Source organism: Moschus berezovskii, chromosome Y (assembly GCF_049115385.1).
Source record: "Moschus berezovskii isolate FMDL1 chromosome Y, NW_MosBer_1.0, whole genome shotgun sequence".
In the NCBI taxonomy this organism is placed as follows: domain Eukaryota; kingdom Metazoa; phylum Chordata; class Mammalia; order Artiodactyla; family Moschidae; genus Moschus; species Moschus berezovskii.
In genome coordinates, this window is record NC_142489.1 from 41,729,897 (window position 1) to 41,753,209 (window position 23,313).

The following is a 23,313-nucleotide window of genomic DNA, read 5'->3' on the forward strand; positions in this document are numbered from 1 at the left end:
ACTCTGATGCTGAGAAAGGTTGGGTGTGGGAGGAGAAGGGGACGACAGAGAATGAGATGGCTGGATGGCATCACCGACTCTATGGACATGAGTTTGTGTAAACTCCGGGAGTTGATGATGGACAGGGAGGCCTGGCGTGCTGTGATTCATGGGTTCGCAGAGAGACGGACATGACTGAGTGACTGAACTGAAGTGAACTGACACTTCTACTGGTTAAATGAACCAAATTTAATCACAGTTTACTAACCATTTGTTTCTCTGGAAATTGTAGGCTGTTGTATAAACTTCACAGTTCCAAAATAATTTTATCACTTTGTGTCAGTGCAGTTATCTGGGTATGATGACATTTCAGCTTCTTGATCATTGACTGTGCCCTTCTGGCTAGCCTCTGCTCATGTATTAGAGGACTGTAAGTCAAAAATACAACTACTCTGTTCAGACTGTCACCATTGATTCAGCACGCTTTTTGAAGAAAATTCACTGCCTTTGTTTTCTGTGACTGCTGCAGCCACTTCTACATTCACTCTCTACTTTCTTTTTGCCAATACCAGTGTCTTCGTTTTTTTCCCTTAGGTTTCATGCATTATAAAAATCACTCTCTTCGGAAACATTTCTCACCTTCTTTGTTTATTCATTCTGCCTTCATACCTAAAAATATAACTAGGCAGATGATAATGTAATCGACCCTTCATTATCCTGTGGTCTTTTTTAATACTTCTTTCTCCACAGTCAATATCCAGTTATAAAAATACCACAGTGAGATAGTAATTTTTTGTTAAATATTAACCCTCAACTTTTCTCTACCTATCTCTGCAGCCTATGACTATGCCTTTTATTCCTTAGAGCATATAGAAACGATCAGTTTGTCAATCTATCCTTGTCAGATATCTCAGATTAACTGCACTTATGTCTGTCTTCTGGAGTCTCTCATTCAGCTTTTTTAACCATTAATGTTTGTTTCAATGTCTAGTACCTAGACTAGGTTGAGTGGAATATATCTCCATTGGTGGAATGTGAGTCTTCTAATCTGCTGTACGATTATTTTTGTTACTACTGTTACCATTGAGAATTAAAATCTGCATGATTGGAATTTTATTCATCATCTGGTGGTATATGAGCACTCTGGAGTACTGGAGAAAATTTTAGTCACAAATAATTTGTGCAGAGTCTATACTAATTTGTGTGCTCTTCTCATTGGGCTTCTCTGATTTCTCAGCGGTAAAGAATCTTCCTGCAAATCAGAAGGCTCATGAGATCGGAAGATCCCCTGGAGAAGGGAACGGCAACCCACTCCAGTATTCTTGCCTGGAGAGTTCCATTGACAGAGGAGCCTGGATGACTGTAGTCCATGGGGTCACAAAGAGTTGGAGGTAACTAAGAAAGCTCTTCTCATAGTCCATCAGTTCAGTTCAGTTCAGTCGCTGAGTAGTGTCTGAAAAGTGACCCCATGAACCACTGCACACCAGGCCTCCCTGTCCATCACCAACACCCAGAGTCCACCCAAACCCATGTCCATTGAGTGGGTGGCGCCATGTCATCCTCTGTCATCCCCTTCTTCTCCTGCCTTCAATCTTTCCCAGCATCAGGGTCTTTTCAAGTGAAGTCAGCTCTTCAAATCAGGTGGCCAAAGTATTGGAGTTCCAGCTTCAATATAAGTCCTTCCAGTGAACACCCAGGACTGGTTTCCTTTAGGGTGGATGGGTTGGATCTCCTTGCAGTCCAAGGGACTCTAGAGTGTTCTCCAACACCACAATTCAAAAGCATCAATTCTTCTGTGCTCAGCTTTCTTTATAGTTCAACTCTCACAGCCATACATGACCACTGCAAAACCATAGCCCTGACTAGATGGACCTTTGTTGACAAGGTAATGTCTCTGCTTTTTAATATACTGTCTAGGTTGGTCATAACCTTGCTTCTAAGGAGCAAGCGTCTTTTAATTTCATAGCTGCAATCACCATCTGCAGTGATTTTGGAGCCCAGAAAAATAAAGTCAGCCACTGTTTCTACTGTTTCCCCATCTATTTGCCATGAAGTGATGGGACTGGATGCCATGATCTTAGTTTTCTGAATGTTGTGCTTTAAGCCAACTTTTTCTCTCTCCTCTTTCACTGTCATCAAGAGGCTCGTTAGTTCTTCTTCATTTTCTGCCTTAAGGGTGGTGTCATCTGCATATCTGAGGTAATTAATATTTCTCCCAGCAGTCTTGATTCCAGCTTGTTCTTCCTCCAGCCTAGCGTTTCTCATAATGTACTCTGCATATAAGTTAAATAAGCAGGGTGACAATATACAACCATGACGTACTCCTTTTACTATTTGGAACCAGTCTGTTGTTCCATGTCCAGTTCTAACTGTTGCTTCCTGACCTGCATACAGGTTTCTCAAGAGGCAGGTCAGGTGGTCTGGTATTCCCATCTCTTTCAGAATGTTCCACAGTTTATCGTGATCCACACAGTCAAAAGCTTTGGCATAGTCAATGAAACAGAAATAGATGTTTTTCTGGAACTCTCTTGCTTAAGATATAAAATCAAGTAAGATATAAAAGTAAAAGCTATTTTTCCCTGCCTCTGGAATTTGAATGAAGCTCTTTGTAATAGCTTTAAATATTTCGCTTGTAAGGACGCTTCATAGTTCTCCTGTATATATAATTTTTGCACTTGGAATACTTGATGGGTGAACACCTATTCTTAAAAGTTTTACTGAAATGTCAGCAAGGCTGCCTTTTTGTCTGTTAATATAAAATAGAAGAAATTGCTGTAACTCTAAAATTGCCTTCTATACTCACAAAGACTCCTGAGTGCTGCTTATATTTTTCAACAAATTATCCTTTGCATGTTCTTACAGAAAAGTAAAACTGGCAGTTGTTGATTTGTAACAGGTTTTCCCGAGAGATATATTTTTCTTTCTAATAAAATAATAAACAATGAAATTGTGTTTCTTCTCGTTTTATATGACTTGTGTACTTTCTTATGACAGCTAATTAAAAGAAGTAGAAAAATTTCCATGATTGTAATTGGTATTTTTCCAGTTTTAATTTAAAAATTCTTTCTGCTTTATAAACCTAAATTATTTACTAATTTTAGCTGGAAGAGAGCAGGAATGTTCAGAAGCAAATGAAGATTTTGCAGAAGAAGCAAGCCCAGATTGTGAAAGAGAAAATTCACTTGCAGCCTGAGCATAGCAAGGCTATCTTGGCAAGAAGAAAACTTGAATCTCTTTGCAGGGAACTCCAGCGTCACAATAAGACATTAAAGGTGAGATTGATTTTATAATCACTGCATATCTGTTAGAAGTAAATCCTTGCATCATTTGCTTTAGTGGGAATTAGTTATAATAATGGCTGCTGGTTGATAACTTCTGGATTCAGTTGCTCTGGTAAATTAGGTTTCTGAGCAGAGCATTCTGTGCAGTCCTCAAAGACAAGTTGTTCAGTTGTTGCTGACTCTGAAACAACTTAGACTGCAGCATGTCAGGCTTCTTTGTCCTTCACTATCTCGTGGAGTTTACCCAAATTCATGTCCATTGAGTTGGGGATGCCATCTCATCCTCTGTTGACCCCTTTCTCCTTCTGCCTCAGTCGTTCCCAGCATGAATGTCTTTTCTCTTGGGTCAGCTCTTCACATCAGGTGGCCAAAGTATTGGAGCTTCAGTTTCAGCAGCAGTCTTTGCAACGAATATTCAGAGTTGATCTTTAGGATTGGCTGGTTTGATCTCCTTGCCGTCCATGGGACTCTCAAGAGTCTTCTACAACACCAAGGTTTGAAAGCATCAGTTGTTTGTCTCTCAGCCTTCTTTGTAGTGCAACTCTTACATCTGTATGTGACTACTGGAAAAACCTTAGCTTTGACTAAATGGACCTCTGATGGTAAAGTAATGTCTCTGCTTTTTAATGCACTGTATAGGTGTGTCATCCTTTTTCTTTCAAGGAGCGAGCATCTTAATTTCATGACTGCAGTCACCATCAGCGGTGACTTTGTGGCCCAAGAAAATAGTCTGCCACTGTTTCCATTTTTTCCCAGTGTGTTTGCTGACAAGTGATGCACTGGGATGCCTTGATCTTAGTTTTTTGAATGCTGAGTTTGAAGCCAGCTTCTCCATTCTCCTCTTACACCTTTATTAAGAAGGTGTTCCTCTTTGCTTTATGCCATAAGGGTGGTGTCATCTGCATATCAGCATGTTGACATTTCTCCTGGCAATCTTAATTCCAGCTTGTGAGTCATCTAGTCTAGCATTTTACATGATGTACTCTGAACATAAGTTTAATAAGCAGGGTGACAATATACAGGCTTGATGTACTTTCCCAGTTTTGAACTAGTCCATTGTTCCATGTCCAGTTCTAAATGACAAGTTAGCCTTGCCTTCTATTTTGCTTGGGTGTAGTGCTGTGTGTGTTGTCATATATATCAAAGATTCATTCTTTCTAGTCAGCATTGTTTTCAGATTCAAGGAAGAGCTACTTAATAATAATTCATAATTGATCGCAGGGAAATTAGACTGTATTGATACTTATGTCAATAACTGCCCTGCTTAAAAAGTTTAAGGTTGCCATATATTCTTCTAATCAATAATGTAGTTTTGATTACTATGTCCTCCTTGGATAATGAGTGAAATGGCTTGGATGAAATAAATTACAAACTTCAGTCAAAATGAGTTTAAAGGGAAAGCAGGTTGCAGAGCTCTACTGTGGATGCTGGTTAGATAGTCCCCTTTACTATTCTTTACACATCTTCAACTATTTAGTTGCCAAATAGTTTAGAATAGTACTTATCCCTTAGCTGATTTAAGGAAAGTTGTAAAGGAAGAGGGACCAGGTATCAAAATTTTTGTCAGTAGGGAAAGGACAAAGAGAGGCTCTAGAAATAACCTATATCTATAATGGGAACATGTCTGTCTTTAGCAGTCATTAAAGAGTTGGAGTATGATTTTCATCAAGCCTGTTTGACATATTACCCCTGTTTCTGAAAATTCCAAGTATCTAGAATATAGATATTCTGAACATCATTGAATATTCATTTGAATATCCTGAAAATTTTGGAATATCCTGAATATTCACTGGATGGACTGATGCTGAAGGTGAAACTCCAATACTTTGGCCACCTCATGCAAAGAACTGACTCATTTGAAAAGACTCTGTTGTTGGGAAAGAGTGAAGGCGGGAGGAGAAGAGATGACAGAGGACATGTTTGGATAGCATCACTGACTCAATGCACATGAGTTAGAGTAAACTCTGGGAGTTGGTGATTGACAGGGAGGCCTGGCATTCTGCAGTCCATGGGGTCGCAAAGTGTTGGACATGGCTGAGCAACTGAACTGAACTGAAGAATATAGGACAACTTTTGAAGTGATCATCATCTAGTGGTGGTGTGTGTGTTTTAAATCCCCTTTGCTTTTTTTATTTTTGAATATAAAGTGAAAACTTTTGTTGTTTAGTTGCCCAGTTTTCTCCGACTCTGTGACCCTATGGACTGCAGCACACTGGGCTTCCCTGTACCTCACCATCTCCAGAAGTTTGCCCATGTTCATGTGGATTGCATTGGTGATGCTATCAGCAATCTCATCTTCTGATGCCCTCTTCTCCTGCTGCCCTCAATCTTGCCCAGCATCAGGGACTTTTCCAATGAGTCAGCTATTTGCATCAGATGACCAGAATACTGGAGCTTCAGCTTAATTGTCAGTCCTTCCAACAAATATCAGGGTTGATTTACCTTAAGATTGATTGATTTGATTTCCTTGCTGTCCAAGGGACTCTCAGGAGTCTTCTCCAGCATTACAGTTCAACAGCATGAGTTCTTTGGCTTTCTGCCTTCTTCAAAGTCCATATGGCTCTCATAAACAAATGTAACTTCTCATAAAGAAATGTATCCTTGACTATAGGGACCATTGTTGGCAGAATTTGTATGGAGAGTACATCATGAGAAACGCTGGGCTAGAAGGAGCACAAGCTGGAATCAAGATTGCCTGGTGAAATACCAATAACCTCAGATATGCAGATGACACCACCCTTATGGCTGAAAGTGAAGAGGAACAAAAAAGGCTCTTGATGAAAGTGAAAGAGGAGAGTGAAAGCGTTGGCTTAAAGCTCAACATTCAGAAAACAAAGATCATGGCATCTGGTCCCATCACTTCATGGGAAATAGATGGGGAAACAGTGTCAGACTTTATTTTTTTGGGCTCCAAAATCACTGTGGATGCTGAGTGCAGCCATGAAATTAAAAGACGCTCACTCCTTGGAAGGACCAACCTAGATAGCATATTAAAAAGCAGAGACATTACTTTGCCAACAAAAGTCCGTCTAGTCCAGGCTATGGTTTTTCCAGTGGTCATGTATGGATAAGAGAGGTGGACTGTGAATAAAGCCTAAGAATTGATGCTTTTGAACTGTGGTGTTGGAGAAGACTCTTGAGAGTCCCTTGGACTGCAAGGAGATCCAACCAGTCCATTCTAAAGGAGATCAATCCTGGGTGTTCATTGGAAGGACTGATGCTAAAGCTGAAACTCCAGTACTTGGGACACCTTATGTGAAGAGTTGACTCACTGGAAGAGACTCTGATTCTGGAAGGGATTGGGGGCAGGAGAAGAAGGGGACAACATAGAATGAGATGGCATCACCGACTCTATGGACATGAGTTTGAGTGAATTCCGGGAGTTGGTGATGGACAGGGAGGCCTGGCATCGCAAAGAGTCAGACACGACTGAGTGACTGAGCTGAACTTGCATCATATGTCTAGGTTTGTCATAGCTTATGTTCCAAGAAGCAGTTGTGTTCTGATTTCATAACTGCAGTCACCATCCACAGTGATTTTGAGCTAAAGAGGAAATATGTCACTGCTTCCACCTTTTCATTTTCTTTTTGCCATGGAGTAGTGGGGCCAGATGCCATGATCTTAGTTTTTTGTGTTTTTTTTTTTTTTTTTTTAAATATTTGGGTTTAAGCTGGCTCTTTCATTCTCCCCCTTCACTTTTATCAAGAAGCTCTTTAGTTCGTCTTCACTTTCTGCCATTACAGTGATATCATCGGCATATCTGAGGTTCTTGATTTTCTCCTGCTTACCTCAGTGTTTTTCAGGTTGTGATCAGCATATAGGTTAAAAAAATAGGGTTATAATAGACAACCCTGTCATACTTCTGTCAGTGTTGAAGCAGTCATTTGTTCCATACAGGGTTCTAATGTTTACTTCTTAACCCACAAACAGGTTTCTCAGGAGACAGATTGAATGATCTCTTTAAAAGATTTCCACAGTTTGTTATGATCCACACAGTCAAAGGCTTTAGCACAGTTGACAAAACAGAGGTAGACTGTGTGGACAGGCTCCTTACTTGTACTTTGGTGGTGGTTTAGTCACTAAGTCATGTCTGACTCTTGCATCCCCATGGACTGTAGCCTGCCAGGCTCCTCTATCCATGGAATTTTCCAGGCAAGAATACTGGAATGTATTGTCATTTCCTTCACCAGGGGATCTTCCCGACCCAGGAATTGAATCCAGGTGTCCTGTATTGCAGGCGGATCCTTTACCGACTGAGCTAGATGGAAGCCCTTGTACTTTCCTTCCACCTAAATGTCTAGACGGTCAGATAGCACTTTATTCATCACAGCGCAGTCTCTGATTAGTCTGTCTGGTTTGAAAAATATCTCTCTGATTACTGTGTCTACTTCTGGAAGTTTGCTTGATTTCCAGCAAGAGCTTTCTCCCCATCGACCAGAACGGAGAAGAAATTATAGTTCATAAGCATCACTTTGGGCAGCATAATATGAAGGTCCATAGCAGCATCTTCCTTTTGTTTGTTTGTTTATTTTTAGCAATTTAGGTATAGTTTTACACTATTAACACAAATTATTTTGGACAATAAGGAAGAAAATATGCAGCAGGCAAGAGAAGAAGAAGAAAAACGTAAAGAAGCAACTGCTCGTTTCCAGTTTACTTTGAATGAAATCCAGACACAACTAAAACAGCATGACGTACGCAGTGTGGAACTCCACCAGGAAAACATTGAACTGGGAGAAAAACTTAAGAAGCTTATTGAACAGTATACACTGAGGGAAGAGGTAAGCGTGTTCCTCGTGTTTAGATATCTTGTTAGTACCAAAAGCTTTTTGCCCCTTTCATAAAAATCTAAAACTGTCACAGGACAATTTTAGAACTTCTGCACATGTGTAGTGGAGGGCAGGGTTATATCTGAGGAGAAAATTGTGCATCATGTGAACTGAATTATCATCCCTTGATATCCCAGAAGTCAATGGATTGGATATGTGAGGTAATTTCTACGAGACAATATTAAGTAGTAGTTTTTTCTCATGTGATACTGGAAGAATGTGATTTTACCACTGAGGTTGTTTTTCCCATATCTAACCTAATTATATAGGTTATATTTACATGTATATACAAAATATACAAGTAAACATTTGCATGTTATATATGTATAAACATTTGGACGTCAAATGCCCAATATCTCTCAGATTTCTGTGATCATCTGTACCATGTGCAATACCATTGCTTTCCCCTTTCTATCTTGAATATAAGGCAAAAAAATAGAACTATCACCCAGTGTGGTTGAAACATCCAATGAAATAAAAACTTCATAGGGATGATCTTTGGAATCATAGGAATAATCTGTAGAACCTGGTCATTCAAATTAAAAACTAGTCTGGAAGTGGGGATTAAAGAGCAAATTCTTGATAACCTGCTTATGTTACTTTCACAGGTTAGGTGTGCATCATGAGAGGCTTTGAGTTTTCCGAAGACTGCATGCTTTGACTTGCTTTAATGTGCTTTAAGCTAGTAAAATCATGCTTCTTTATGTATTATGAACCTTATAAAAAACTTCATCTTTGTATCAAAGATACAAAGATAAAAACTTGTAACTAAAAACAAATATGTCCAGTTAAATTTTTAATTTTATTTTACCACCAAAAAGAAAGATATGTCCGGTTTTCAATCAAATTTCAGATCGTCTCAATTTATAGTTTTATGTATAAAACTTGAAAATATTGTTAAGATTTTTAGAATCTTTCAACCATTTTTTATTTCTTTTAAGTTTTACTTTCATAATTTGAAAATTAAAAGTGGAATCCATCAGTTAAATTCACCAGTTACTCACATTTGCATCTAATTTTAAAGATCTACTTTGAAGCAAATCCAAGATGACATATTATTCTACTCCACTATTTAAAAAAATATCTTGAAGTGGCAAGACCTTTTATTGAAGCAGAAGGCAATGCGATTTCATACCTAAAAATTGTGTAACAATCAAATATTAATCTTCACATTTTTCCACCTCCCACTATATAAGATTGTTTGAGTCAGATCCAGATGAGGTTTATACATTTCACTGATTATGATATCTCATGCCCTTATAATCGATAGGATTTCTTCTCTTTTTTATTCCTCTTGTCATTCTGTTTATTGGAGATATAGTTTTTAAGCATAGGCAGTAAATTTTCTTTTTTTTAATATTTATTTTATCAAGTCAGATTTTTAAGATTTTTTAAGTTTCATTCCTAATAATGAGTATACCTAGCTATCAATGTAGCAAATTCGAAAAATGTGTGTTCAAGTCATATTACTTGTAAGCCTTATTTGAAATATCACTGAATTTCCTCTTCCTTTTTGTAAAAAAGGATATAATTTAATAAGTAACCTATTTACAATTCAAGGCAGATTTCGTACAGCCCTCAAATTTTTTTAACTTAAGGAAAGTTTTTAAATTATGTTTTATAAATCTGCCTTTCTTCTTTTGTTGGATCTTGTAACGAAGATAGTTACTATTTCTCTATCTGAGAAGGGTGTTCTGATTGTGTTATTGTACATAAATACCACTTAACAATTAAGGTTGAAAATGATAATGACCTCTTACCAGAGTCTACTAATGAGCCATATTTTTACAACAATTCTGCAAGGTAGATGTGATTACCAACCTTTTTTGGTAAGAAAACTGATTCATCAATGGAAAAAATTTGTCCAGGATCTTCCACTGAGCATTTGACTTCCTCCCATTATGATATCCTACTGCATACTAATACCTACACCTTGAAACTTGGGAAAATTTAATGAGAGAAATGTTTAAGAATCCTGTGTTTTTCAGTCTTTTTCTTGATAGTTTAAGCCAGTTTTCAGTACAGAGCAGAAATATGAAATACAAACTATTTACTGAATAGTTTACCTTGAATAAAGCCATAAGCATACAGAAGTAGTCACAGGGGATCTTTCCTATAAGCTTAGGATGGTTTCAAGGAGATGTAAATAGATGTATCTTGAAGCATACATAGAAAGACCCAGTGTTACTATGTGTCATAATGTTGGTAGGAGCAACAAAGAGCCAGGTTACCATATCTTGTGTTAACATTCCTCACTAGTTTGTCCCCTTTCTGTAAATGATAGAAGAAATTCTGTTTTCTCTGTAGCATATTGGTAACGTGATCAGACACAAAGAATTTCAACAGCACCTTGTGGATGCCAAACTTCAGCAAACAACACAACTTATAAAGGAAGCTGATGAAAAACATCAAAGAGAAAGAGAGTTTGTAAGTTGTATTTCTTAAAACAATTGTCTCTTCAAAACTGTTAACAAAGCCATTTAAAACTCTTAAACTCATTCAACATTTTACATTGATACTGGGACAAGTAATTTGTCTTTTTCAACACTTTATATTGAGAAATGTTAGAATACATTTTTGTTTTTTATTTCTGATGTAATTTTCATATTAAAAAACATGAACTGCTATACCAAGTTCAGTGAATAGACCCCCACATGTTTGATTTTTCTATCTAGAATGTTATATTGATTTTTAGATAGTGATAGGCAGGTTCAAGATTTGTGCAAGTTATCAGCAAATTTGGGCTTGAGAGCTAGGAGCAATTAAATTTCACACCAACCTTACCAAAAATGGGTCTCCTACACTTTGTTCCATTTTTTTCTAAATAGGTAAATATTTGTTTAATTACTCTGATAAAACTTTCTGAAAACAGAATTCTCTATTTCCTAATCATAAGCTACTATTTGCTGAATCTGTTTGGATTATTTTGCTTGTCATTAATTTTGAATATAGTGAAGGTCTCATATTTATCATACATAAATTAAATTACATATGCTTAAGTTAGATTAATAAAGTGAGAAATGATTATAATAATGTGAACTGTTTCATTTAGCACTTTGTTCAAGTAGGCTGAGCCCTGAAAGTAAACATAGTGTGACATATGTATATGAACATTCCTATGTGTTCCTCCTTATGTAAAAAACTCATATTTAGTGTGAGTCTTGCCTGGAGAATCCCAGGGACAGGGGAGCCTGGTGGGCTTCCGTCTATGTGGTCACACAGAGTCGGACACGACTGAAGTGACTTAGCAGCAGCAGCAGCAGGATTTACAGAGATGCATTTTTTACACCGTGGACCTTCCATAAAACCCATAAACAATATCCATTACACAGCTGAAGAAACAGTTGCTATTTCCAGTTTGGAGTACAAATTAGGAGTCTGCACCTACATAAACAACATGTGTACATGAATCTAGTCTCTGGTTGGTTTAAGTTTTGTGTGACATTAATTCAGAAATGCAAGGATTGAATTTCTCATTTCCCAGTATGCAAATTTACTGTATGATTTTCTTAAAAACAATAGTGCGCTAACTATGTGCTCCTCTGTTCCACGTTTAAAAAAGGTAATAAGACATCGAGTCTGTTTTCATTGCTTCACTCCACAGCCTCTCTACCTGCCTCTTCTTACCTGTCAAGCAGTAGGTGAGCTTTCTGAACAGTCTAGACAAGATCAAGATTCCTCACTCTTTTTACCACTTCAGTGTGTGAATATCTTAATTATTTTCACCTATAACAGAACAATTTAACACAGAGTTTTATAAAGCTTTGTGTGCCTCTCAGGTGCTTTTTGTCCTTAAGAGATTTATAGGTGATTTCTGTATTCCTTGGTATTAATGAGGGTTTAACAGATCTGGGATAGAGGTAATTGACAATTAATATAATAGGATGTTTCACTGATGGACTTATGATTCTTGCTAGAATAATGAAAGGAAAGGCTGCAGTATTTGGTTTTCTGACATTTTAGTCGTATGTGTAATTACTATTAGTATTTTGCTAGAATGTTTCTGTTTTCTAGTTGTTAAAAGAAGCCACAGAATCAAGGCACAGATATGAAGAAATGAAACAGCAAGAATTACAATTAAAACAGCAGGTAACAACAATAGAGGTTAGCAAAATTTTTGAGTCTCCTGGTTCCCAACCAGAGCCAGAACTGAACTGAAAAATATCTTTTGTCCTCTTGAAATTTTCTTTTTCACATAAGGTGACTTATTTATCATGTTTTGAGTAGAGTTTTTCTCTGTAAGTCCTATACTTAGGCAAATTGGTGTGTCTGATCAGACTGTTTTCATTGTCCCCCTTCTACTATCTAGATTTTTCACCAGTATCATTTTAGCTTGTTCTATGAGGAAAACAACACAGGTAGAGTGTACCTTTTTTTTTTTTTTTTTTTTAATATGTAGAGTTAAGTTCACGTCCAGGTGATGTTGTGCTTTTATTTTTTTAAAAAAAGAATTGGGATTCTTCTTGTTTTTCATTGTCCTTTAGTGTCTTTAAGTTGGTTGCTTTGTATGGAATAAAGAGAACAAATGCTGCATCTTTGCTTTAAAGGAAAGATACAGGAAATATTGTGCCTTCCATCCCTGAAAGTTTTAGCAATGCCTATCTAGTTTTGATAGAGAGGTGCATTAGGTATTTATTTGATATATGCATGACTTACTTTCAAGTTAAACTGATTACATTCTGTTGAAAAAAATGCATTACCTGTTAAGACTTCATTATATACTGTTTAAGCACTCTCAGTTTTAAAATATGCTAATATATTAAGAATAGCATACATTTTCATGGGCAGTCTTTGGGAATATTTTATAATGGTGTTATGAAAAAGTGAAAATTGAAGAGGATTCAAATGTTAGAGGTCTGTTGAATTTCCCACTGTCAGATTTAAGTACCTTATTTATTAGCCATGTATACTCAGTAGTTCATATAAATGGAGAAGAGAGTAGATGTAGAGAATGTATGAAGAGTTTGTATTTACTTTAGGACATGATCTTTAATGTGGATGTCATTGACAATTTCTGCAGATTAAATCACCAAGAGGAACTGTTTACCAACCTCACAGGCCATCTCTGGTTCTTGTATAATATTATCAGTTCAATTTCTATTATCTGAGACTTATGTCCCTTTGGCTAGTCTTATCTAATTGGCTAGTCTTATCTAATCATTAGTCTGTTTTGTTTATTGTCACCTGCTTCCTAAGTGTGGCTTTGTTTCCCAAGTTGGGCTCATTGTGTGCTCTTACTATGTCAGTTTTCAGCCTTTATTGATGATTTCATTGTCTTTACTGCTTTGTAATCTAGGCACATAATTTCAACTCTGTGATAATTACCAATTGCTAACTACTTACAGTTGGCCAGCATTAAACTCAAGTAGGACAGAGTACTTGGATGTTCCATTTTTGATAAGAATGGACCATGGCTAAAACTGCTATAACTTGTCTTCTCTGTCAAGTGTCATTGCATGACTCCTTCCCATTCTATTTGATATATTTGAAAAGCATCACTAATGCTATCTCTTAGGTGCAATCTATTATTATTTTCTACTTTTCTTTGGCAGAACACTCAAATTTTCTAGACCTCTGTTTCATCTTCCTGAATATAATACACTTATATTTACATGGGCTCTGAAGTGTGTTTCCTTTGTTCACATAAAATAATTAAGCACATGCTTTAGCCATTATTTTCTCAGCTAGATAATAATTATTTGAGGGTGAGTTTTGAAATTTATGTCTCTACCTCTTTTAGATTATCTTTTTCTCAGCCATACTCACATTAAATTTTTTCTGTTTCATTCACACAATTTTTTGACTTCTGTTTTAATTTCCTGCCTAGTATAAGGTTAGACATAGCCTTGATAGCAAGCTACTAATTATACACGTTGTCCTCTAAAAGTGTCATCTCTTTCCAAGGGCAATTTTTCAAAAGCAAATAGAAGGCTAGTGCATGATGTGTTACGGTCTAGTGAAATATATAGTGATAACACTGCAGTTTATTTTATAACTGATGGAATGGAGCTACCACGTTTGTACATTTTAAATATGTACAGTTAGATTAAACCAACAAAATTTTGCCTCAGTGCATTTCAGTGAGTTACAGGAATTTTAGACGTTTTGTCAGCCCAAAGATTTATTATTCATTTGTCCTCACTTTTTATTGCTTATAGCAAGTAAATAATATTTAGTCACATTATATATTATTTTGATAGTCTTTGGGATTTTATATCAGATATCTGAAACTCAGAATATTTGATACTTTTTTCTGTAGGTTTCTCTTTATATGGATAAGTTTGAAGAATTCCAGACTACCATGGAAAAAAGCAATGAACTCTTTACAACCTTAAGGCAGGAAATGGAAAAGGTATTTACCTATTTTCAGTAGAATATCACTACTGAATTTGTAATAGATTATTTTAAGCAATTACTATTTGGACAGAGTTTACATTGGTCTGGTTATGATTTTAATTTTATCTTTTTAGATCCTCTGCTGACTTACTTAGAGAAATTGCTTAGAAATTACCTCAAATTGCTACTGATCTTGATACTCTGAAAATTAGATTTTTATCCTAAGGACAAATTGTTGTTAAAAGTATATTTTTAAAACACGAGTTGCTTCAGATGATTACACCCAGTTCTTTCACAAAACATTTGTAAATTATTATTTTTTTAAATCCAAGCCAACGAAAGCAGTAATATATGAACAATTTACAATAGATTATTTATGTTTGCAATAGATTATTGAAATGGATTATTTAGGAGGACCTAATTAATACCTAGAAAGTTTTTAGTCTTAAATTTTATCTCTATATGTATAATATAGAAGGACATTATGCAAAATTTAGAAAATAATTAAAATGTCATATAGAGAAGTTTTGGGTCATTCTAGTTCAAAATATGGCTAAAGGGTAGTTTTAAAGTGTATGATACCTGCCTTTTCCTCACATTACTGAGATCTGTTAGTTGCATTGTATAAATTCACTGGACCAAGCTGTCTTCCACTTCCCCTTAAAATTGGGATTTTTTTTTTTTTTTAAGTGGAGAATAAGTAACAGTAGGGCATGACATTTTGTAAGCATTTGGTAGATATTAGTCATGATTATTACTGAAGATTATTATTACTAAGATTATTACTAAATCTTATAAACATAGTGCTTTGAAGCACCTATAAGTCAAATTTCTTGTATCAGTAACTCTTATGTCATTTATGGTAGACCATACAAAAGTTGTTTAACCTTTCTATGCTTTTTTATTCTTTAATTCTTAAAAACAAAAATTTTTGACTGTTGTATGTTAGATAGTGCTTGGCCATGTTAAGTCGTCTGTTTACCAGCTTGGGGTATTTTTAAACTGAACAATATGAAGAATTAAGTGAGTGGTAGATTGGTTATGCCTGACACACCTCTCAGTTGAGGCTCTGATCAAGGGACACAGCAAAAGTGTTATGTGGAGTCCAGCATGTATGTGCTCATCATGAAGGACAATTTTAAGACAGAGACTAATTTTGTTACCTCCTCAAGAATCCTCGGGACTGGAACACATTCCTCATCTGCTAGTGGCTGTAGAGGTCAACATTCAAGCCATATACATAGCGTTTCTCTCATTTTGTGAATAATTAAAATGACTTGACACAAGGCACTAGCTTGTCTTACCCGTGTTTCCCTCAAAAATTCCAGACTCAACAACTCTAGAACAGAGCTGATATAGTAAAATAATACTAGAAACAAAGGTGAATGACTAGGGTATTTAAATCTTATTCTGAACTTCTGAAAACTAAGATTTTGTAGCATCAGATCTTACATTTTGAAGCATTGTATCTTTAACAAAATTTGAAATAAATTAGTTTTCTGAGTTTGTGAGGAGATTAAAGCTAAGGATTCAATAATTTAAATATTTGAATTATAAAGAGTCAGACGCGGCCTAGCAGCTTAACCACAGCAACAAAAATAGAATCTCTATTCTTCTGAGTCCTTTGCAACTTTGAGAGAAGGAGTTCAGCGAGAGATGATCTCTTGCTGCCTCCAGCAGGAATGAATTGCACTCCAATCCTAACTGAGAGAGTTGAGATTGTTGTATAGAAAGATCCCATATTCTGCTACTTACCTGAAACTGACAAAATCAGATTTCTTTTTCTGATAAATTGAATCTTTCAACTTTGTTTCCTATTGCTCCTCCAAAGAAGCTTCTGTTAGTTTTGCTGGCAACAAACTATCACAGCCACTTTTATAAAGATATAAATAGCTATCAACTACTTTTATAAAGATATAAATAGCAATCAAGTACTGGAAGTACTCTGTTGCATGATTAGAAGAACATTATAAAATGGTTTTGTGGTGACTCTGGCAGTTTAGAATTTAAATTTGCAATTGTGTTCATTCACAGATGACAGATAAAATGAAAAAACTCAAAAAAGAAGTGATAAGGTGGCGTACCAAATGGGAAAATAATAATAAAATACTTCTGGAAATGGCTGAAGAGGTGAGGAGGTTTACATGACTGAATAGCTAATGCTAATTTATTTTAGTATTGAGGCAGGTTAAAACTTGTGTAAGTTTGCTAAGTTATGGCAGTTTTGATTATACATTCTCTTTCTTGCAGTAATTTAGGTTGACTTACAGAAGTGTTTAAACTTTTCAGCTTAACTAACTCAGTTTTGTGTGATGGATAGCTATAAACTACCTAAGTTTTGTTTTGTTCCATAGTATACTTGAGAATAAATATTTAAAATACTACTAGGTAGTAACATTCAAGACATGATAAAAATTAGTTTACAGGTTGACTCATTACTTAGTTTTGTGCACAGTAACCTAATTTGTGTTTCATATAAAAATTTCATAAATTTTCTATTTCTTTCCCAGAAAACTGTCCGTGATAAAGAGTACAAGGTCTTTCAGATAAAGCTGGAACGATTAGAGAAACTGTACAGAGCTCTTCAGATGGAAAGAAATGAGCTGAACGAAAAGGTGCAAGTCATGAAAGAGCAGCTCTCTGTAAAAGCATCAGATATAAACTTAGCAATACCTATATTACAGCCCAGCACTGTTCTTGATTCTCAGAAAGAGGTGATCACCCACTCTAAAAGAGCTACAGGAGGCAAACTGGGGGTTGAGTCCAAAGGAACAAATGAAACAAAATGCAGTTCAAATGACCCTTTTTATGTGATCTCTTCTGGGCATTGATTCTGTTGACTAAGATGAAGTATGATGACTGTACTGAGAGAAATATTTTGTGTATAACTTTTATGTAGTAGTTCCTATTCCTTTTGTGATGAAAATTTTCTTAGTTTTTCTACCATAAATGTATTTTCTTAGCTGTTGGACTATATGATACAGGAGACTACTTAGCCGTCTGCATTGTTTTGATTTATACATTTTCTACTCCTTTATTGTATACATTTGCCTTATTTTTCATTTATTGGAATGCATGTGCTCATTGCCTTGTCCTTTTAATTATATCTGTTTATATGCTCATTGCCTTATCCCTGCCTCTTGAATATAATTAAAGTGAGAAGTATTCTGATAATGGTTCCTCTGTGTAGAAATTAATACTAATTTAAACTCCAGTTCATTAATATAAAGGAGAGAAAATAGTAAAGATGATTACTTTTGACTGGTAACTCATTTAAAAGGCAGGCGAAAAAAAAGTGCAGTATGGGATATGAAAGAAGCAAAGCTGTTTGATTCAGATTAGTCTTTGATAATATTTTCATACTTGACAAACTGAGATAACTGCAAATTTTCACTCCTACAAAATTGTTGCAGAATATGTGTATGAAATACCATTTGTTTGGAAAGCATTACATTCAGGCAAGTCACTGGACAAAGGCTGAAAGTTTATGAGACTTAAAAGTATTTGTTTATTTGTGTTAATTTTACATTGGAACAGATGCTTGAAAAAAAATCAGTTTTTAGGTGTTCGCATTTACAATTGGAAAAAGTTTGAATTTTGTTCTTTACTTCATTAGTTTGATGTAGAAAAGCTAAATAACCTTACTTCTATGTTTCTGTCACATTGTGAAATAAGAAGGCTTAAAAATTGAATTCTCTCATAGGAAAGAGCCCATAATGTGAAATAGTTATAAATTTCCATCACTGATCTTGATAATCAAGGGCACGGACAGTGAAGCAAAGGACATATATGAAAACTGAATAATCTGCAAAAATTAACAAAACTAAATACAGTTGTTTAACAGATTGTTTTTATAGTACCTCCTTTAGTTACTAAAGGGCTTCTCCGTGGCTTCTCCTTCTCCAGGACATCCCTGGTGGCTCAGATGTTAAAAAAAAAAACAAAAACCCTGCATCCCAGTGCAGGATATGCAAAGATGCAGATTCAGTCCCTGGTTCACACAGATCCCCTGGGGAAGAGCATGGCAAGCCACTCCAGTATTCTTGCGTGGAGAAGTCCGTGGACAGAGGAGCCTGGTAGCTTACAGTCCATGGGATCTCAAAGAGCTGGACACAACCAAATGAATACTACTTCAGTTACTAAATGAAAATACTGGACCCACTTCTATGAGAGAAAAAATAAAGATATGTGCTAGAAATTAAGATTTTAAAAGTAATATGATTGAAATTTCACTAGCACCCTGCTGCTTGTAAGATATTGACATTTAAGATTAAGGTAGTTGTGTTGCCTGCCACACTTCTTTGTGGCACTTGTTTCTGTAGAAGGTAAATGTTGGGCTGAATTCAGTGTGGTTGACAGGAGTTAATCCACTGTTTTAGGCATATTAGGTATATTAGGTATTGTGTGAAATAATATAGATATTAAAAATATGTAAATGCTATGGGATGTATTTGGTTCTTCTTTATTCCCTCTGTCACTGTACCTCCTTTGATTCTTCAACCCTTGTTTGAAAATACTTTAGCTGGCTGATGAAAAGTTGCAATAGAATTTAATTATACTTGCTTTACCATTTTATGGAATCTGCTAGAGTGTAAAATCTATAGTAGCAGTGGATACCAAGGTATACAAAAAACAAGGGTGTAGAATAACTTAATTGACTATTATATTTTTAGTTGTATAGGATGATATTTTGTGGTTAGGAACCCAGTATTTTTTATTTATTTATTTTTTGAGTATCACCTTACATTTCTCAGGTGCTGAAGCTCTTTCAAGCTGTAAATAGAAAATTACTGAAAACAAACTGCTAAATACACGCCTCTGTTTTTATAACATACATTTTTCTGAGGATAAAAGATTAATGAGGCAGTCACTTTGCTTTTTGAAGACGTTTTGTAGATATTTCACAAACGTGAATTTTACCTGCTCTGTTAAAAGTAGAGTAAATCTGTGATGACTAATGTAACAGTCTGTGTGTATTCTTTACACGTAACGTGATTTCATGTGACAGTGATCAGCTGCAAACGTAACTGTAAAATGATTTTTATGCCCTTGGAAACATAGGTAATTACAGCATTTAGGTAAGTTGGGATGAAGGAAACTACTCCCTCATTGACTGGCAGAAGTCAGTTTATTTAGCCAACTTCTGTAAGCACCTTAGTTTCGTAGAACTTCCCTCTTATACAGTGGTTAAGACTTTGCCTTCCAATGCAGCTGGTGCCAGTTCAGTCTCTGGTTAGGGAAACAGTATTGTAACAAAGTGAGTAAAAGCTTTAAAAGTGGTCAACATCAAAGAAAGGAAAACATGTTTATAGTAGATCTTTAGAAGGTATCTATAGTGTGACATCTGCCAACACTTTGAATTTCTCTAGTTTTAGATGACCTTAGTAAGGAATGTCTGCATATGGAGTTTTAGAGACTTCTACTGATAGAATTGTATTTTTGAGAATGAAAAATTAAGTTTATCCAATTTTATGTAAGAAAACAGACATATTTTTTCTTTGAACGGCCTGGAATACAGTATTTCTCTTGAGTGTCCAGAGAAGCCTCTTAATTAGCAATATAGGTCAAGACAACTATCGTACAAATGGTGTTGGAAAACGCTAAGAGTCAAGCACTTTATGGAAATAGCCAAAATTATAAATGGTTTATGTAAAACATTTGTACAAAGGACATTTTCTAGAAAATGAAAATAATTATAAAATGAGAGTATGACACAGCTCTGCACGCCAGAGAAACCTCAGTTAAGTTCAGTTCAATCGCTCAGTCGTGTCCGACTCTTTGCGACCCCATGAATCACAGCACACCAGGCCTCCCTGTCCATCACCAACTCCCGGAGTTCACTCAAACTCATGTCCATCGAGTTGGTGATGTCATCCAGCCATCTCCTTCTCTTCTCTGTTGTCCCTGTCTCCACCCGCCCCCAATCCCTCCCAGCATCAGAGTCTTTTCCAGTGAGTCAACTCGTCTCATGAGGTGGCCAAAGTATTGCAGTTTCAGCTTTAGCATCAGTCCTTCCAATGCACACCCAGGATTGATCTCCTTTAGAATGGACTGGTCAGATATCCTTGCAGTATGAGGGACTCTCAAGAGTTTTCTCCATCACCACAGTTCAAAAGCATCAATTCTTTGGCAATCAGCTTTCTTCACAGTCCAAATCTTATATCCATACATGACCACTGGAAAAACCATAACCTGGACTAGACGGGCCTTTGTTGGCAAAGTAATGTCTCTGCTTTTTAATATGCTAACTAGGTTGGCCGTAGCTTACCGTCCAAGGAGTAAGCGTCTTTTAATTTCATGGCCGCAATCAGCATCCGCATTGATTTTGGAGCCCAAAAAATAAAGTCTGACACTGTTTCCACTGTTTCCCCATCTACTTCCCATGAAGTGATGGGACCACATGCCATGATCTTAGTTTTCTGAATGTTAACCTAAACCCTCTTAATTTTTGTGCTCAGCTGGCATGGCATTGGAAAATGGAAACTGATGACAAGGGGCATACTATAAGGAAGGGTACTTTTGAGGATTATTAATAATTATTTTGAAAATTATATTTTTAAGTAGATTTAATCAAAGGCTGGGAAGGATTGGGACGCGGGAGGAGAAGGGGACGACAGAGAATGAGATGGCTGTATGACATCACCGACTCTGGACATGAGTTTGAGTGAACTCCGGGAGTTGGTGATGGACAGGGAGGCCTGGCTGTGCTGTGATTCATGAGGTCACAAAAAGTCGGAGACAACTGAGCGACTGAACTGAACTGATCTCAAAGGCCTGGAGAGCACCTTGTTTCCTGGGTACAGTGCATATATGACCCTGGAACTGCTTTAATCCTCATAGATGAGGAGGGTGTAAATAAATTTGGCACTTTGAGCAGTGATTATTTTGTGTAACAGGCTTTCAGATACAAAAGGCAGGGTCCTGGAGCCTCAAATCTGTCAGAAGTGGTGACTGAAGAGTGTCTTAAGAATATCGTTTAGAATCCACCTGGCCTTTAAGTGATCCGTCTTGGTATACTTTAAAGGACTGTGTTCAGAGGTTGAAGGAGGAGGCCATGGAAAATGCCATTTTTGTGTGACATACAGATGAAATGTTGCAAGATGCCCCTCAAAGTACAGATTTTTAAAAAAGACTTTAAAAAAAAAATGACTCCTCCACTTTAGAAACATGTTATCTTAACTCTTGTTAAATAAGACAAGATACTTTCATTAATAAAGTGGTTCATAAAGTCCAGGAACTAGGAGATTTGAGAGAATGGGATTTTGAAAGCAAGGAAGACTGAGAATGGAACAAAAGTCATAATAGAATATCTAGAAAGGAGATGTCCATGGCTCTTATTAAAAAGAAAGTCCCTAAAGAGAAAACTGATGAAACACCTGCTGTAGAATTATGGGGCTATGTACCATAAAAAAATAAATGTTAGATGTCAGGGAAATGCAACGTACATTTATACATAAGGAAAATGAGAATGGGGAAAGAAAGGGAAATAATCCACTTCGTGATGATGAAGGTGAGTCTTAAATATTAAGATGTGTATATAAATACTCAAATATTCAAATCTGTGGAAAGATGTGAGAAAGTGTGAAAAGAAACAAATGGCTTGTGAGCCAGGCCCTGGTAGATTCTTGGGCTAGGGGAGATATGCAGTCTCATGTTAAAGTAAAAATTTTTTGGACAAATGACCCACAAATGACTGGTTCAGTTCAGTTCAGTCGCTCAGTCATGTCTGACTCTTTGCCACCCCATGAATCACAGCACACCAGGCCTCCCTGTCCATCACCAACTCCCGGAGTTCACTCAAACTCATGTCCATCGAGTCAGCGATGCCATCCAGCCATCTCATTCTCTGTTGTCCCCTTCTCCCGCCCCCAATCCTTCCCAGCATCAGAGTCTTCTCCAGTGAATCAACTCTTCACATGAGGTGGCCAAAGTATTGGAGTTTCAGCTTTAGCATCAGTCCTTCCAATGAACACCCAGGATTGATATCCTTTAGAATAGACTGATTGGACCTCCTTGCAGTCCAAGGAATTCTCAAGAGTCTTCTCCAACACCACAGTTCAAAAGCATCAATTCTCCGGTGATTAGCCTTCTTCACAGTCCAACGCACATCCATACATGATCAGTGGAAAAACCATATCCTTGACTAGACGGACCTTGGTTGGCAAAGTAATGTCTCTGCTTTTTAATATACTTATGGTTGGTTATAACTTCCCTTCTAAGGACTAAGCGTCTTTTAATTTCATGGCTGCAATCAGCATCCACAGTGATTTTGGAGCTCAAAAAAAATAAAGTCTCACACTGAATCCACTGTTTGCCCATCTATTTCCCATGAAGTGATGGAAGCAGATGCCATGATCTTTGTTTTCTGAATGCTGAGCTACAAGCCAACCTTTTCATTCTCCTCTTTCACTTTCATCAAGAGTCTTTTGAGTTCCTCTTCACTTTCTGCCATAAGAGTGGTGTCATCTGCATATCTGAGTTTATTGATATTTCTCCCGGCAATCTTGATTCCAACTTGTGCTTCTTCCAGCCCAGCGTTCCTCATCTGTACTCTGCATATAAGTTAAATGAGCAGGGTGACCATATACACCCTTGACGTACTCCTTTTCCTATTTGGAAGCAGTCTCTTGTTCCATGTACAGTTCTGACTGTTTCTTCGACTTGCTTACAGGTTTCTCAAGAGGCAGGTCAGGTGGTCTGGGATTCCCATCTCTTGAAGAATTTTCCAAGTTTATTGTGATCCACACAATCAAAGGCTTTGGCATAGTCAATGAAGCAGAAATAGATGTTTATCTGGAACTCTCTTGCTTTATCCATGATCCAGCGGATGTTGGCTATTTGATCTCTGGTGCCTCTGCGTTTTCTAAAACATGCTTGAACATCTGGGA

The 23,313-nt window shown here is 36.6% G+C and overlaps 1 protein-coding gene across 4 annotated transcripts in view; it reads left to right on the forward strand.

The window, feature by feature from the left end:
- Positions 1 to 19,508, forward strand: part of LOC129557936 (gamma-taxilin-like) — a 105,005-nt gene extending 85,497 nt beyond the window's left edge. The window contains exons 4-10 of one of the 4 annotated variants that reach the window (XR_016036986.1): positions 3,081 to 3,251; positions 7,847 to 8,041; positions 10,397 to 10,516; positions 12,104 to 12,178; positions 12,399 to 12,447; positions 14,349 to 14,441; positions 16,460 to 16,555. Coding sequence is in view for 3 of the 4 variants with exons in the window: in XM_055428586.2 (XP_055284561.2) it covers positions 3,081 to 3,251; positions 7,847 to 8,041; positions 10,397 to 10,516; positions 12,104 to 12,178; positions 14,349 to 14,441; positions 16,460 to 16,555; positions 16,936 to 17,256 (1,071 nt within the window). In the remaining variant the exon portion in view is untranslated. Of the gene's footprint in view, positions 1 to 3,080; positions 3,252 to 7,846; positions 8,042 to 10,396; positions 10,517 to 12,103; positions 12,179 to 12,398; positions 12,448 to 14,348; positions 14,442 to 16,459; positions 16,556 to 16,935 lie in introns of those variants that run through there. The other 3 variants (XM_055428586.2, XM_088834364.1, XM_055428587.2) reach the window with 3 other exon arrangements.
- Positions 19,509 to 23,313: the final 3,805 nt, after the last annotated feature.